The sequence below is a fragment of the Malania oleifera genome, chromosome 3 (genome assembly GCF_029873635.1).
Source record: "Malania oleifera isolate guangnan ecotype guangnan chromosome 3, ASM2987363v1, whole genome shotgun sequence".
NCBI classification, from domain to species: domain Eukaryota; kingdom Viridiplantae; phylum Streptophyta; class Magnoliopsida; order Santalales; family Ximeniaceae; genus Malania; species Malania oleifera.
The window spans coordinates 26487573-26505630 of record NC_080419.1 but is presented as its reverse complement, the minus strand read 5'-3'; the positions used below and the strand labels follow the sequence as shown (position 1 = coordinate 26505630).

General features: G+C 35.9%; 1 protein-coding gene across 3 annotated transcripts in view; it reads right to left on the bottom strand.

The window, feature by feature from the left end:
• The window catches only part of LOC131150747 (phospholipase D zeta 1), a 69442-nt gene extending 51992 nt beyond the window's left edge, over window positions 1–17450 (bottom strand). For 2 of the 3 annotated variants that reach the window (XM_058101671.1, XM_058101673.1), the window contains exons 1-8: window positions 17009–17450; window positions 15196–15297; window positions 14886–15001; window positions 14608–14749; window positions 13286–13456; window positions 6164–6337; window positions 5230–5472; window positions 5007–5123 (exon numbers count right to left, since the gene is read on the bottom strand). In XM_058101671.1, coding sequence (XP_057957654.1) covers window positions 5007–5123; window positions 5230–5472; window positions 6164–6337; window positions 13286–13456; window positions 14608–14749; window positions 14886–15001; window positions 15196–15297; window positions 17009–17239 — 1296 coding nt within the window. In that variant the 5' untranslated portion in view covers window positions 17240–17450. The remainder of the gene's footprint in view (window positions 1–5006; window positions 5124–5229; window positions 5473–6163; window positions 6338–13285; window positions 13457–14607; window positions 14750–14885; window positions 15002–15195; window positions 15298–17008) is intronic. The other variant, XM_058101672.1, reaches the window with a different exon arrangement.
• Between the last annotated feature and the right edge of the window lie 608 nt (window positions 17451–18058).

Sequence of the window (18058 nt, the reverse complement as noted above, 5' to 3'; positions counted from 1 at the left end):
ACTAGTAGATTTTGATACTATGCATCTGTTATGCAAGCTAAAGGAGAAATTGAAAAGGATGTAACGCATAGAGTTAATGCAGGTTGGGTAAAATGGATAAGTGCTTCAAGCATACTTTGTGAACGTAGAATATCCTTAAAAGTAAAAGGGAAGTTTTATAGGACGCCTATAAGAGCAATTATGCTATATGAATCATAATGTTGGGCAACTAAAAACAACATATCCAAAAAGTAAAAGTTGTCGAGATGAGAATGCTTAGATGGATAAATGGTATAACATTGAAAAGATAAATTAAGAAATGAACGTATTCGCGGTAAGTTAAGGGTAGCTCTTGTAGAAGATTAGATAAGTGAGGGACAACTCAAACAATTTGGGCACTTGCAACATAGGCCACATAGTGCACCAATGAGGAAGAGTGAGTTAGTTATTGTGAGAGACAATAGAAAGGGTAGGGGTAGACTTAAATAACTTGGAATGAGATAGTGAGTAAGGATTTAATAGCCTTAAATTTGTCAAAAGAATTATCCATGATCGCATAAATTGGCGAAAAATGATTCATGTAGCCGATCCCACCTAGTGGGACTTGAGGCTTGGTTTTGTTGTTGTTATTGTTGTTGTTGTATTTAGGCTATCTTAATTTCTTAGAGGTTGTTTTGCAAATATATGTTTTTAACCCTTGGATGTTTAATTATTGTGTATGCAGATAATGTATGTTCAGTCTGCAATTTGAGTTCAGTCATAAAACATGTGAAAAAGATATGTTTATTTAAAACACAGGGGCATAGGGGGAAGAGGAGGCATGGGGGAGGACGGTGGATATCAGTTCACAGCTACACTGCTGAACATAAAACAGAGTCACATAGACAACAATTAACATCCCACAATAAAAGTAAAACATATATTTACAAAAAAAAAAAATGTTTAAATATTGTGTATGTGTGTAGTGTATGTTCAATGTGCAATTTGAGTTGAATCATAAAACATGCGAAACTATATTTAAAACATGGGTGTTGGGGAGGAGGGCGGATTTCAATTCGCAACTACACTGCTGAAGATGATAGACAGAGTCAAATAGACAATAATTAAGCATCCAACACCTGAACTAAAAGATATATTTGCAAAATAATATCTAAGAAAATAAGGTGTAATTTGGTATCACTGTCAAAAATTAGAGAAACGAAACCAAAAACCAGATATAAAAACTAAAAACTAGAAACCAGCAACCTATTTGGTTAACATTTATAAAACTAATATAAATTAAAAACTTAACTAGACAATGCTCATTTTCATCTTTAAATCAAATAATGTTATAAAACTATGATTAAAATAATAAAATTACAAACAATAAACATTAAAAAAATTACTATAATAAAAATAAATTTATTATAATTTTTTGGCTTCATTATTATTTTTTCCAATTTATTATATTTTTATTTTAATTATATTTAAATTCATATGATCAATTATTTTTTATTTCAATTTAAAAGTGTATAAAATGAATAATTTAATAAAAAAATACTATTTCTAGGTATTGAAATTTCTGACAAAAGGTTGCCATAACAACTGAAAACTACAAAATCTGCTTTTCAGTTTTTTGGCAAACAGCAGAAAATCGGCAATAGAATGACAACATAAACAAACGCGTTTTATAATCTGTTTCTTCACTGAGGAGAAACAGAAACAAAAAACAGCAACAATACCAAATGGACCTTTAAGATACCCAATATAATCCCAAATTAACTAGAGTATCCTAAACTATTAAGATTCTCCATATTAAAATTACAAATCTCAATTTCTTAATCTGCAGCTACAGTATAAGTGCCCAAACTTCTCCATAGGTGGCCCTCCACCAAGAGCAACATACAAAAGCACTGTCAAATCATCTTCTAACAAATCTACAAAAGTCAAATACATCATAGCCTAGTCTCTAACAGATAACATGCACAATTTACTTTCTCAACAGAAGATTTTTTTTGTTTTTCATAGCCTACGCTTTAAGCTCACACTGGGCAACTCCAAGCATCACAGATAAAATGCAAAGCCTACTTTATCAACAAAAGCTTGTTATTGTTTCCACAGGTTTGGGTGGTGGAGGTAACAAGAACTTTGCATTTCACAAAAATGAACACAAGTTAAGATGATTTTTGTACCAAGGTAAGGAACCCTAGAGCCTGTTTGTCATGAAAAACAATTTTCATTTTTCATTTCTAAATTTGAAAAAAAAAATGCTTCCTTGTTTTCCAGTTTTACAACATTTATGGAAAACTTGGACAACAATAATAAAAAGATGTTTTCCAAGTTCTCTATGAGAAGGTTCAAAAATTAGAAAATGGTGTGGCATTTTTGTAATTCTTTAGGAAACATAAAATGGAAAATGAAAACTGTTTTCTACTAGGGCCTGTCTAATTGTGGAAAACAGTTTTTGTTTCCCATTTTAATTTTTCAAAGGATTGCAAAAATGCCACCTTGCTTTCTAGTTTTACAACATTTATATGGAAAACAATAGAAAGATGTTTTCTAAGTTTCCTATACAAATTTTAGAAAACTGGAAAACAAGTGTCATTTTAGTAATTCTTTGGAAAAGAATTGTTTCCCACAAGTAAATAGGCCCTAAGATTTCATGGCAATGTGTTGTCCTAGTCTCCCCATTTGGAGACAGTTAAACTTTATCCAGACGAAAGCAACATATATAGGAATACACCATGAAGACTACAAATTTGTAAATGAACCAGGTTAGACAAAAGGAAGGTTGTGTCAAACATACACCTACATTGTTGTAGCCCTTATATTCCTTGCCATAAAAATGGAAGAAAATTTAAAAAATAATCCTCTTTCTAGATCAAGATAGAGGGCGATCTTTTAAATTACAATATCTTCATATTATGTTCTTATGTAATATCAGGAAGCTCCTCCGTTTTAGAGCCATTCGTCATCTTCTTTTTTTTTCCATTTTTTTGCAGATTTAATAAGGATTCATGTTCTTGATCATTACCAACTTGGGTGGTGTTTGGTAATTGGGAATCTACTCTAGGAATTGGAAGCGAAATGGTTGATTCCCATTCCAAACGTTTGCCTTATGGTAATCTAATTCCGATTCCCATTCCATGCAAGAATGGGATACCTCCTTTTGCCTACATTTTAATTCCTAACTCTTATTCTGGAGTCAAATCCTGATTCCTGGAAACACAATATTTATTATAATATGATAATTCATATTATATAATATAAATACTACATAAATTTTAAAAATAATATTAATATTATGATATCATTATTAATTTTTAAAATATTATTATATATTTTAATATATATATATATATATATATACACATTAAACCATCACTATTAATATTTTTATTATATATAATAATATTCTAGCATATAAAAATTAATAGAACAATATTAAATGTTAAAATATTATAATATACTTGTGTAAGATTATTGATTTATTATATTATTATTTATAATCTTCAACATAAAATAAAATAAAATATTTATTATTATCATCGACTATAAATATATAAAAATAAAAAATTTAATAAGGATATAGTATAAAAAATAATACTATACAAATTTAATAACAATATAATATAAAAAAATAATACTCTCAAATATTAAATAGACGTTGACACATATATACTATAATGTAATATTATATAATATAATAAAATATATACAACATAAATATAAAAAATAATACTAATATAATACTAGATGTAATATAATAAATATTACATAAAGCTAAAAAATAATATTAATATTATGACATCATTAAATATAAACATGCAATAATATTTTTAATATAAAATATTTTCCCATTATTCTTAATATTTATATTATTTATAACAATATTATAACACATAAAAAGTAATAGAGTAGTATTAAATTATAAAATACTATGATATAATGATGGTATGATTATTTATTAATTATATTATTATGCATAACCTTAAAATAAGATAAAATATTAATTATTAATATCATTAATATAATAATAAATTTTAATAATGATATAATATTAAAAAAAAATACTACTATGTAATAAAATATAATGTTATGATAGTTGTTTTATTATCTTATTATTTTAATTAAACAATTATGTTATAATGTCATAAAATATGACATTTTTATTTACATTTAATAAATTACATATTAAAATAGTATAATAATAATAATAATAATAATAATAATAATAATATGATAAAATATAGTACACAAAGTATAATCAAGTACATGATTATCAAAATGATTTTATTGAAAAAAAATTATTTATTGTATAGCTTAAGAAAAAAATATTACATAATAATTATATATTTATAATATTATTATTTCATATTAAATTAATTAAATAAATTTTTTATACTATAATGACATAGTTGATAAACTGGAATCATTTCCGATTCCTGCGTTTATATATACCAAATAGTATAATACAATTTCGATTCTGATTCTATGTTGAACCAAACATGAGAGAGGAATCTATCATTCCGTTTCTGATTCCAGTGAATTCCGATACCAATTCCAATTTCGATTCCAACTGTGAACAAAATGCTACCATATTGTTTATATTTATGAAACACCCTTATTATCCTATACAAAGTTAAATGAGCTTACAGAATTCAGATACAGTTTCCCTGCAACACTTTAAATAAATCAAAATTAGAAAGATGGCAAGGGGAAAACCACTCGGACATGACAGCAAAAGATTAAGTTATCTGCAATCTAATCAAAATTTCAGAAAGGTGTTTACTACATGAGCTTCCATAGTATCCATCATGAATCACGAGAGTAATACATCTGAAGATAAGAAAGATTTAAGCTAAAAATCAAGAGTATAGATCTTCAAATCAGATGGAAATGATTCACAGACAATCACCACAATCAAAACCTCCTTAACTGGACCATAAGATGAAAATAAATTTCAAAGAACCAATAATTAAAATATGGCTCATCCACAGGACACAATTAAAAATTAAAAATAAAACCAGGTATAGAAGCCTGGTTACCTGAACCCCTTGCTTAGCTTTTGCTTCCAGCAAAGCATCGAGCCGAGAAGAAGCATGGGAATGGAAAGGACGCCGCAGATACAGTTCTGGGCACACCCACCAACCACAAATAAATATCTGCACAGAACTTTGAGTCACCCAACCATTGTCTTAAATTAATAATATATTAATATTACATTGCAATGATCAATGCAAACAAACACTTGAACTGAAAGGAATAGACCTCAGATTTTGCTTCCTCAATTGATGAAGCAATGGCATCAAATGCTGCTCGACCATCTACAAACCATTGAGCCTGACTACCATCATCAGTCAAACCCCTTGGAGGTGCAAAAGAACCAAAGCGGTGGCGATGGCACCAGCCCTCAGGAGGCCTAAGTCCAGCATCATTAATAGCAGCAACCCAGTCTCTAACTTTAGCATTACTTCTAGTTCTTAACTTGATGCTCCTGTTCCCACAAGCCACCTTTCAATGTTCAACATTTTTTGGTTAGGGAGTTTCTTGGGATATTGTTGCCAATATATAATACCATCTTCCAATCCATTAAAAAAATTTGAAAAGCTAAATTTTATTCCGTGTGATCATACAAACTCTTAACTCTTAAAGATGTATTATAACAGATGTGGTTCAACAAATGGAATCCTAAAAATTTTCAATTGATGCAAGAAAGAGAATTAAAAATTCATTCTTAAATTTACATATGAGTTGCTTTCAAACTTGATTAGTCATAATATTCCTTAACAAACAAATGCTGAAACAGAGAAACCAGGAGAATTATGAACTGCTTTTCCTTGCAAAGCACTTAATTTGATGTTTTGGATAGCTTGACTCCCTTGAGGACCCTTTTGACAAAACAAAACCTAATTTTTAGACTTCCAAGCATAAACCAGCAACACCCGAGTATATTTTCAATTTCGACTTCATATAAATGCCTATATATTGAGTTAGGACAGGTCAAACAAATATTTATATGCAAGCTTTATCAATTACTTGCAAAGAAATACCAAAGAAATACTAAACTAAATGGACAACATACCAAATACTGGATAGAAAGCTTTAATAGGTATACAAGAATGTGACCCTAAATGGAAGCCTTCCCACTGTAATCAAGACATAAAAAAATTTGCACAAGATAAAAGTCTCTTAGGCTGCTCACGATAAATGCATGACGCAAAGGGTTCCGCTCCTTTATTTCTTTTGCTAATGACACTCGGCCTTCCCCATTCCCATCTGAGGCGGGTAGAACATCAAAAACAATTAAGTCTAGCGGCTTTGTGTCAAAAGGATCTTCCAGAAAGGCCAAGAATCCAGGTTTCAATACAGCCCACACCTGCACATGTTCAAGTAAAAGATTATAATAGAACTGTTTATAGTAAACAATTAAACAGGAATAAGAAAGGAGTAGCAAATGAGTGCCATGCCATCCATCTTGCAGTCCCACCTGAAGTCAGTTCTAAAAAATTTGTGCCTTTGGCAGGGTCTACTCAATCAAAAAGGCATTTAAACGTGCACAATACCAGGAGGCATCCAAAGTAGTACCACACATTTAATGAGTCCAACTCATGAAGCTGTTAAAAGGAAAGCAGTATCTGCTTTAAGTTTTCACCATCCATAGGACATGGATCCTATGACCATTAGTTTCCTATTTCCTTTGTATATATGACATTTGTACCTCATGGGTGAATTCCATGCTAATGCACAAAAAGGGACATGATCTAAGAAGCATGGAAACAGACGTGCGATAGTGCTGAACAAAAGATTGCAACATAGCAAAACCCAAACAAGCATGAACGACACTGCATATACACATATTAAAAATATTACATAATTATATAAATGATTGAGAAATATAACTAATAGCATATCAGCTAAATGTGAAAATAGGTTAGCAATGCAATGTGAGCAATAAAAGTAAAATAAACTCTTTCAAAGCTTAAAAACTATAGAAGTGCAAGCACAATATCAACTTTGAAGTCACATCCTTCCTAAATGAGAAGTGCGAGCTTCATGCAGAAAGTCTTCCAGGAGAGTGGAGATGCCATTTGTTATGGTTTCATGGAGAAGGGAGTAGCTTCCTAAAGAAGCCCTCCTCCATCTAATATTATTTATACATACATACATATATATATATAAGGACTCTGTCATTTAAACATTTTGTGAAGTTGCCCCATCTATTTCAAATTCGTACCAGAGCGTCACGAGCCGAGCTTGTTCAGGGCATTATGCTTGCCTATGACTGCTTGTCTTGTGCGTTTGGGATGGGCTTTCATCATGTAAATACTAGTGCAGGGTTATTTTTTAGAGATAGTTTTTCCCTAGGCTAAAAAGGGGAGTATGACTCCTTGGTCATATTGATGTCTCCTCGTGCCAAAGTGAGAATAGCATAAAAAGCTCTTTAGGCGAGGGTGAGTGTTCATCAACTTGTAAAACTCACTAGCTATTGTCAATGTGTTTAGCCTACTTGCCTCCCTCGCTAGACACATAATGTTAACAGAGGTGTTGATAATGAATTATATTGCTTCAATGTTTACTGCCTAAGTGCCATTGCTTTCATAAGTTGCTTATTGCTTTCTCTTATATCTGCTTAAATGACAATGAAAATGTTTTTTTTGGTGAATTGTGGTAAACGCTACTAGCTAGTTAAACAAGAGGGCTTTAGCTAGCGCCACACGGTCCATTCACAAAGGTGTGAAATATTCGGCCCATGAGACCTGATATCAAAGCCTGGTTAGTTGCTAAGTGAATTCGGTTGTCTTCGTTGTGGGATTGGTGAAGCTTTGGTAAATGAACATGCCGACTAATGCCCAGAGAATTAATGTGCTAGAAGCACAGGCTGCGATGGCAGCCAACAATGTGGCCGTAGAGATGGTCCGACTGACAGAACATGTTGATGAATTGGAGGGATCAAAAAAGCACCAACAAAGTTCGATGGTGGAAATGTCAGAGGACTTTCACCACACTGTGGAGACCTTGCAAGCTTAGATAGTTGATCTGACTGCAAAGATAAATGTGATAGTTCTTTCTATGGGAAACTCTACTACGGGGTTTAGCAAGACCAAGGTACAAGAACCTAGGATGTATGGGGGTGCCCGTGATGCCAAGGAATTTGAGAACTTTTTGTTTGATACGGAGCAATACTTTCATGCTTTGAGGATGGACTCAAAACAAGTGAAAGTGGATATTGCAACTATGTACTTGGTTGGTGATGCCAAATTGTGGTGGCATACTAAGTACAGTGAAATTGAAAATGGAAGTTGTGTAGTGGATTGTTGAACAAACTTGAAGAGAGAGCTCAAAACTCAATTCTTCCCTAACAATGTTGTGTACAATGCTAGGAAGAAGCTAAGAGACCTCAAGCATACTAGGTCAATCAAGGAATACGTGAAACAATTTTTTGCTTTGAAGTTTAATATCATATACATGTCGGAAAAGGACAAGTTGTTCTATTTTCTTAAGGGGTTGAAACTGTGGGCAAGGACAAAACTTCATAGGCAAAGAGTTCAAGACTTATTTTCTGCACAAGCTACCGCGGAACGCTTGACTAACTACACTGGTAATAATACTGCTTCGTCCAAAGAGAGTGACGTAGGTGAGAACAGCGGAAAGTATTTCAAGAAGGGCAAACCCAAAAGTGGGGAAGCCGACTATAAGGCATCAACTTCAAAAGAAGCTTCATCGTCTCGAGAGCTCAACACACCCACTGGAAAGGGTAGATTTTCATGCTACTTGTGTCAAGACCTTCATAGAGTTGTTAAGTGCCCTCATAAGGCATCACTCAATGCCTTACAAACTTCCATTGTGGAGCGAGCAGTGGAAAGTGATGGGGAAGAGGAGGATACCCCTAGGATGGGTGCAATGCGACTGGTGAATGCATTGGAAAAGCAAAAGAAAGCACTGAAAGTTACACAAGCAAAAGGATTGATGTTTGGGGACTTGAGGATCAAAGGGAAAAGTACTTGCGCTATGGTGGATGCCAGGGCTACCGATTCTTTTGTTTCACAGTCAGAAGCAGGGAGACTTAACTTATCCTTGGAGAAGGATTCAGGATGCATGAAAGCAGTGAATTCTGTAGCCCAACCTACTTTGGGAGTAGCCAAGCAAGTGACTATGAAGCTTGGGTAGTGGACAGGTCATGCGAATTTCATAGCGATGTCATTGGATGACTTCCAAGTCATTTTGGAAATGGAATTTCTAAGGGAGACTAAGGCAGTTTCGATGCCTTTTGCTGGTTCCCTATGTCTGATGGAAGATCACCCTTGCATGGTGCAAGTCGTTGCAAAGAAAGGAGACAATAAGAAGTTCCTTCCAGCCATGCAACTCAAGAAAGGATTGAGAAGTGGTGAACAGATGTATCTCGCCATGGTGGTGGTAGAGGAAGAAGTAGGCCAAGAGTTGGTGCCTATGACCATCCAAGCTGTGTTGGATGAGTACAAGGAGGCGATGTCAGATAAGCTGCCTCACAACTTGCCTCCACGACGAGGTGTGGAGCACGAAATCGAGTTGTTGCCAGGAGTGAAACCACCTGCCTATTAAAGGACCCTATCGAATGGCACCTCCAGAGCTAGCAAAGTTGAGAAAACAACTTGATGATTTGTTGGAAGCGAGATATATTCACCCTTCCAAAGCACCGTTCAGAGCACCAGTGTTGTTTCAGAGGAAACATGATGGGAGCAAGCGGATGTGTGTAGACTACCACACGCTCAACAAGGTGACAGTGCACAACAAGTATCCTACTCCATTAATTGCCGATCTGCTTGATCAACTGAGTCATGCCAAGTACTTCACTAAACTCGACTTGAGGTCAGGCTACTATCATATAAGAACTTCTGATGGGAATGAGCCGAAGACAACTTGTGTGACGCGGTATGGGGCATATGAATTCTTGGCGATGCCATTCGAGTTGACAAATGCACTTGCGACATTTTGTACCCTGATGAACCAAGTATTTCGTGAGTACCTTGACAAGTTTGTCGTAGTGTACTTGGATGATATTGTTGTTTACAGTTCCACTTTGGAGGAACATAAAGAACATTTACAGAAGGTGTTCAACAAGTTAAAGGAGAATAGTTCATTTGTTAAGAAAGAGAGGTACTCTTTCACTCAGCGGAGCATCAAATTCCTTGATCATGTGCTTGAGCAAGGTCATATCAAAATGGATATGGAGAAGGTGAGAGCGATTCAAGAATAAAAGATCCCAACGACAGTGAAAGAGCCGCGTTCCTTTCTTGGTCTTGCCAACTATTATAGGAAATTCATAGAGGGTTACTCGAGGAGAGCTGCTCCATTGACAGAACTACTGAAGAAGGGTTAGGGATGGAGCTGGACAAAGAAGTGCCAGGGAGCCTTTGATGACTTGAAGGATGCCATGATGCGAGATCCAGTATTTGCTCTTCCGGACATCATGAAACCCTTCGAGGTGCAAACAGATGCATCGGACTATGCCCTTGGAGGAGTTTTGTTACAAGAGGGACATCCTGTAGCATATAAGAGTCGTAAGCTTAGTAAAGTGGAACGGAAGTACACAGCTCAGGAGAAGGAGATGCTAGCGGTGATACATTGTCTCCACATGTGGCGACATTACTTACTTGGGTCAAGGTTTGTGGTGAAAATGAATAACTCGAGTGTTAGCCACTTCTTCACACAACCAAAGTTGACACCCAAGCAAGGCCAGTGGCAAGAATTCTTGGTAGATTTAGTTTTCTCATTTGAGCACAAGGCGGGGCACCTGAACCAAGTTGCCGACGCACTGAGTAGGAAGGCCAAGCTAGCGACATTGCAAATGGTAACACACTTGACTGTGAGTACTGTTACCACGACGATGTGGGGGCGCATAAAAAATTTAGCGAAAGATCCAGTTGCGCAAAACATCATGAAGCTAACCGAATAGGGGAAAGCACATCAATTCTGGATGAAAGACGGATTGCTGATGACCCTTGGTAGCTGTCTCTTTGTGCCACGAGTTTGTGGTATGAGGAAGACACTGTTGAAGGATTGTCACGATATCATGTGAGCCAAACATCCAAGATGACAACGCACTTTTGCATACTGAAGCAGAGGTATTATTGGCTGCACATGCGTGATGATGCGGTTGATTATACCCAGACTTGTCTTACATGCCAACAAGACAAGGTGGAGCGGAAGAAGATTGCAGAGCTACTTCCAGAGCGTGGGTAAGTATTTCACTGGACTTCATCACCAACCTACCTAGAGTGGGAGATGCAGGGTCAATACCTTTGGTTATAGACAAATTTTCAAAGTACGGTACGTTTATACCTGCACCAAAGTATTGTTCGGGCAGAGGAGACGACACAACTATTCTCTAAGAATATTGTAAAGTATTGGGGTGTTCCCCAAGATATTGTCAATGACCAAGACTCAAGATTCAACGACAAGTTTTGGACAGATTTTTCAAAATCCTCGGTTCACATCTTGACATCTCTTTGAGCTACCATCCGCAAACAGACGGACATACAAAGAGATTCAACGGGCTACTAGAAGAGTACTTGCATCATTTTGTCAATGCCAACCAAAAGAATTCGGTGCAACTTCTTGATGTGGCTCAGTTCTGTTTCAATGCCCAAAAGAGCTCAACAACCAACAAGAACCCTTTTGCACTTGTTACAGGCCAGCAATCGTTGTCACCTCAAACAGTGGACTGTGTACAGAGAAAAGAGTCCGAGAGCATCACAAAAAAAATGGAGAGAGAATGCAAAAATTGCCCGAGCCTACCTGGACAAAGCTTCTAAGTGGATGAAGAAGTGGACAAATTAGGGGAGAAGACTGCAGCACTTCAACGTAGGTGACTTGGTACTTGTTAAGCTCAATCCTAAACAGATCAAGTCACTACGGAGACGAGAAGGCCTATTACAGAAATGACCCTTCGACTTGGACGAAAGTGCATTCTATGTTTCATGTCAGCTGCGTCAAGCCGTTCAACGCCGACATCAAAGATCCAAGCAAAAGTCAGTTAACCAGAGCATAATGCAAAACAGTGCAACCCGATAGACGAAAAGTTGAAGACATCCTTGCAAACAGAGAGTTCACATCCTCAAGGAATAAACGACAGGACTGGGAGTTCTTAGTGAAGTGAAAAGGCCTTGGCGACGAAGAAATTAGCTAGATTTTTGCATAAATATGCAACCGTTAGTGGACAAAGTTGAAGTGTAACTAGCACCAAGGTCTACGAGGACATCAACCGCATAAGTGGGTGAGCATCACGAGCCGAACTTGTTCAACACATTATACTTGCCTATGACCGCTTGTCTCATGCGTTTGGAATGGGTTTCCATCATGTAAATACTAGTGCAGGGTTATTTTTTAGAGATAGTTTACCCCTCAGCTAAAAAGGGGAGTATGACTCCCCAGTCATATTGATGTCTCGGTGAGTGAGAATAGCATAGAAAGCTCTTTAAGGGAGGGTGAGTTTTCAACAACTTGTAAAACTCACTAGCTATTGTCAATGTATTTATTGTCTCCCTCACTAGACACATAATGTTAACAGAGGTGTTGATAATGAATTACGTTGCTTCAATATTTACTGTTTAAGTGTCATTGCTTTCAGAAGTTGCTTATTGCTTCCGCTTATATCTGCTTGAATGACAATGAAAGTGTTTTGTTGGTGAATTGCGGTAAACGCTAAGCTGGCTAATTAAACAAGAGGGGTTTAGCTAGTGCCGCACGGTCCATTCACAAAGGTGTGAAATATTTGGCCCGTGACACACAGCAATGTCAATGATATATCCGTGTCAATTGGAGTGCATGTTGACGGCTAGAATCTATTTTTCATTTTGACAAGAACTAATGCATGTTGGAGGTTTGCCCATGCTAAACACAGTGTCCAACACACCACCATGCCACTCAAGTGACGTATTGCTGCTTCATAGGGCATGATGAATTAAGAGCTAGTCCGCTAGCCAGCATTTCTACTCAATCAAAAAGATCAATTTTAGTCTCGTGAATAAAATCAACATGAACTAAAGCAATTTTAATTGCATCCAAATCGACACTCTCCATATAACATTTCAAGTGAGAAAAATCCAGTGGCAAAAGACTTTGAAAGCAAATAATTTTAAAAGGACGATTCATTATCCACTATGATCATTTATTGATGTTAACCATGTGTAAATATAAATGAAAGCCCAAGCAGCTCAAGATGGGTGCAACCCCCATCAACACACAAATTCACACATCCAATGCAAGCACATGCACAAGTACATTCAGTCTAACTGAGCACAATCAAGAGTATATAATCAATTTTTCAGGGATAAAACTTCAGCACCTTCTGCCAGTTGTCATTACAACAATCAAACCAAGAACATCCACAGCAGTTTCTAGAACCATCAGCCTTTGGGAGTTTTGGCAGATGCTTCACCATAACATAATCTTCTTTCAGCTTAGGCCCATACTCTGGTGAGAATGATAGCTTAGAAACCTCCAAAAACTTGCAAACCTAAGGCGTTAAAATGCTCATCACAAAATATAGTATGGAGAAATGGTTATAGTAATGAAGGCACATGCACAAGATAATAACTGATAAGATATTAACAACTGAGAAGCATATGCAAGATGGAAAAAATAAATCAAGAAGGGTGATAACAACTAAAAGCCAATAGATGACATTTTGCAACTACAGAACAACTCATTCCAGTTTATTTATTGTAAGTTTTCGGTTAAACCGTTAAAGCAAATATAAGTTACAACGAACATTACATAGTTTGCAGTAACATCAAAGCAAAAGAAAAAACTATCTAACCAACACGAACCACCAATTAATTGGAAGTTCCCTCTTTCATATAAAAGATGAACTAGTATTTGCAGGTTAAGTTACTGTCCTAAAGTTCGCTGAAGCATCAATATTAGGATGCCAACAGAAACAAACATAAGCACATGAGAAGTAGAGAAATGAAACCCTTTATGACAAAATTTTAGTTAAATATTTTTATTTTTTTTTAAAAAGCTTTTAAAAAACATTATTTAGCCAGTGTATTGTCCCCAATAAATTTTAATAGGCTTCTTCTTCTCATACAACTACTGAAGGATGAGAAGTTATCATTTTTTTAACACCGTCCTAACCCAACATGTAACACAGCCTCTCAAAAGCACTTTAAACAGTATTCTTGCCATCAGCTTATGCATTAAAAGCACTAGTTACCAAGTTTCAGTCCATCCCTTCTGTATTTTTCAACAGAAGAAAAATCAGAACAGAATACATGGAACAGCAATGCCTTGTACAAAGAGTTCAGCCATGTTATGCATCAAATGTTGGAAGCACGTCACAAAGTGGGTCATCAGTGATGCAACAACTGTGGAAGAGCATGATGCAACACACATGCATGGATTGGGTAGGCAGTGTAAGCACCACGTTTTTTGCAGGGGTACAAAATGACCATGTTGGAACAAATTATTGCACAGAAAAAAAAATATAACATAACAATATTTAGAAGTCCAAAGTAAACATCAACTTGCATACAACCATCAATGAATGCATATGACATGAACGTAGCTAGGAGAAAAACAGTAAATAATTGAAGCTTTGTGGCATTGCCTGTTTTCCAAGAGGAGGAAGAAGCAGGACAAGGAGACAAAAGGCTTGAGGCATACCTCTCGGGAGTTCACAATATCCATGTTCCCCAGAAAGTGATTCAAATACCCTTGCATTGCTGACTTAGCTCTGTCTGAAATTGATTGTTGCCTTCCCAAAGCTGGCTTAATGATTGGCAGAGCTGCACTAGATGGAACGTCTCTGAACAAAAAACCCACCTGTAAGAATCATAACAATTATAGCAGAAAAGGACATGTTTCGTTTTTAACATTCATCTTCAAAAAACAGAGAGAGAGAGAGAGAGAGAGAGAGAGAGGATGGTGATATCACTCATCACCTGCTTTTAACACTCTCATCTTGATGTAACAAACCAGTTTCTTCATCAGGTTCATCATCATCTTGGACAACTGCTGTCTGATCTCCAATTCCTAGGCTCTGTAGCCATTCTTTAACCTGTGATAAATAAAGGTTCAATGAAAAAATAATTATATGTCAAGACCACATTTTCAGTCCCAATCAAACAAAAATGATCATGTTACTAAAGAACAGAGACTAAGATTAGAACTTCCATAAGCTTACAAGGTTAAACAAGGCACAAGTGAAAAATTCAAATCTAAAATTAAACAAATAACATCTCTAAGACATACCTGCTCCTGCTTCTCCTGAATTTCCTCAATAAATACACGCTTCTTCAATGCAAAGTGTAAATAGAATACTTGTGAAGCTTTCTTCTGTAAGCACCACTTGAACTAGAAAATAAAAGCACCAAATTAGTTATGGACCAATGAAAAAAAGTGCAATTGCGTTTCCAACAAAGAGAAGGGACAACCAACCTGCTACAAGTTCCTAGACTACAACAACACAACAATTGCGTCAACAATGACTCAACATTTAAAACTATAATAAATTCCACCACAAAATAGTTGATTACAACTTCTGGAAAAGTTTTTCCAATCAAAGCAAAAATAAGAGGTCAAAATGTGTCTTGATATTAAGTTGCAATTACTATGCATTCTACATTTCAGTATGCATTACCTTGCCCTCTTGTCAATTAACTTATTATAAGTTCCATCAAAGCATTCGCCTTCGCATCCATAACATCACTACATGCCCTTTAAACCATATAAAAGCTTCTTATGCTACCTCTACCACTTCAGTGTGTTTTCTGTACAATTTCTGCCACACCCTTTAGTGCATCTTACAATATCCTCAATTGACAATTTTGAATCACAAAACAGGTTTGTTTGTATTGCCACTGCCAAAACTGAACCCAACCCCCACCCTAAAGGAAAAAAAATAATCATATAAGAAGCTCATATTCTTTTTGTTTTCTGTTTTCTTTGGAGTAGAGTGAAAAAAAAATAGCGAAAATGCCTTGCCTGTGTTACTAGTTTTTAGCTTCATTTATTGGTTTTTAACTATATTCCCTGGTCAACAGATGTTTTTTATGCATGGATAATGTCAAATCCTTTTACCACACCCCCTTGCACTGCCCCTGGACCAGGAACTTTTGAAGCATGGCCTTTTCCTTGACCAGACAGCAGTGCCCCACTGCCTGCTATGCATGAGAGGAGTTATGAGCTTGAAAGCATACCAATCCACTAAAAGAGGAGGAAAGTTTTAACCCTCGTCCCCTTGCCATCTTTTGGTGTGTTTTTGGAAAGAAAGAAATAGGAAAGCCTTTGTAGGAGCGGCTATGCCCTTACAGACTAGAACAGATCAGTGTATTGCTACTGTTACGAGCTGGCACGCACACGTGGACTGTTTTTGAATGATCCTCTTGTAAATCTTGTTTTTTCTAGCACCCTGCAGTGTGGTGGTGATCTTTTCATTTTCTGTTGTACTTGGGTGGCATCCCCTTCATGCCCTTTGATAGGATATTATTCACTGATAAAAAATTATTGGTTTTAATTGTTCCTAGGTTTACTGATTTCCACCCACTGTGGCAACCTGTTTTAATTTTAGGAATGAGTTGAATAACCAAGCGGGTTGTTAGCTTTCTGTTTTTAGTTTCTGGTTCTTTTTTTTATATATAGTTTTCATTTTCATAATTTGTTGTAGTGATACCAAACGTCCTCTTACACTTTCAATTCCAGAACCAATTCCATTTTCCAGACATCTATGTTCGCTTACCTTATCCAGGCATCCTCTGTTCGCTTAAAGAATATTAGAATTTAATAATTGTAAATTCCAATCTCAGATTTTTCAATTGTTCAGGAAATAGAAACAATTACACAACCAATCTTTCAGATAAATTTTAATCCAGTTCTTAAAACTAACTGCATAAACACCTAGACCTAGTACAACCATACAACCAATTTTTCAGGTGAATTTTAATTAAATTCTTGAAAATAGAATCCAACTAAATACGGAACATAGATATCGCATTCCGAAATGAAGCTCCTATCCGACGCAAATTGTTTTTGCAAAAAAGAGACAGAGAGAGAGGAGCAGTGGGACCTGTTTGTATTGAAACTCAATCGTGTAGGAGAGGAGCAGGGGGCTGATATCTGCGGCGTCGGGCCGGGACACAGACACGATGGTGGACTTAGGCAGTTCGTCGAAGATTCGAGACGACTCCGGCGGGCTCTGACGGAAAGAGAAGAAGGAGGACGTCATCCCCGGCGACGGCTCCGATTGCATTTGAAAGTACCGGGGTCCACCCCCCGCCATTAAGTCTTCCGATGCCATTCTATTGCGCACGCAAATCACAGACCTCCTTCTCTGCACTCCGATCCACGCGAGTCACGAATCAACACACAAACAATTCAGTTCGTTTCGAGATCGGAGAGAGAGCGCGAGAAAGGGAGACGGAGGTTGTTGGTCGCGGATTTTCTTAACGTCTCCTCTGGAAGAGAAGCAAACTTTGGGTTGGCTTTTAGCATGGGGACTTCCGGATGGTCCGCAAAATTCAACACATGGGGCAAATCCTTAAGCCCGCCCTTTTCCATTTTTATTAATACATTTTTCTTCGTATTGAAATTTGATAGATTATTTAATGCAAATGGCCAAGCCCAAAAAAAAAATTAAAATTTTGATTAATATTAATTGATTGAAACATTGCCCTAGAAGTTAAGACAAAACAGCAATTACTTTTACTTAGAAAAATTATTTTTTTTAATTTTACTACTCATGAAACGCATCGTCCACCTACATATACATTAAGTGTCTCACCAAAATTGTTAAGATGAAGAGTTTTTTCTAGATATATCAAGGAAATGCTCCTACTAAAAATACTCATTTGCCCTCATTTTCAAAGATAACAAACATAAAATCTAAACTTTTTTATAAGTAATTTCATTTAAAGTAATTATTACTAGTCTTAAATGTGAATGTATATATATATATATATATATATATATATATACTTTTTAATTATTTGTGTAGGAAAATAAAATTTGCTTCTTTTTTTCTCTCATTGAGGAAAATCTCTGCCACTAATGATCAAAATTAGTCCTCGTCGAAGATATTTAAGAATTTAAATTTAAGAATAGTTTAATACTTTTAATT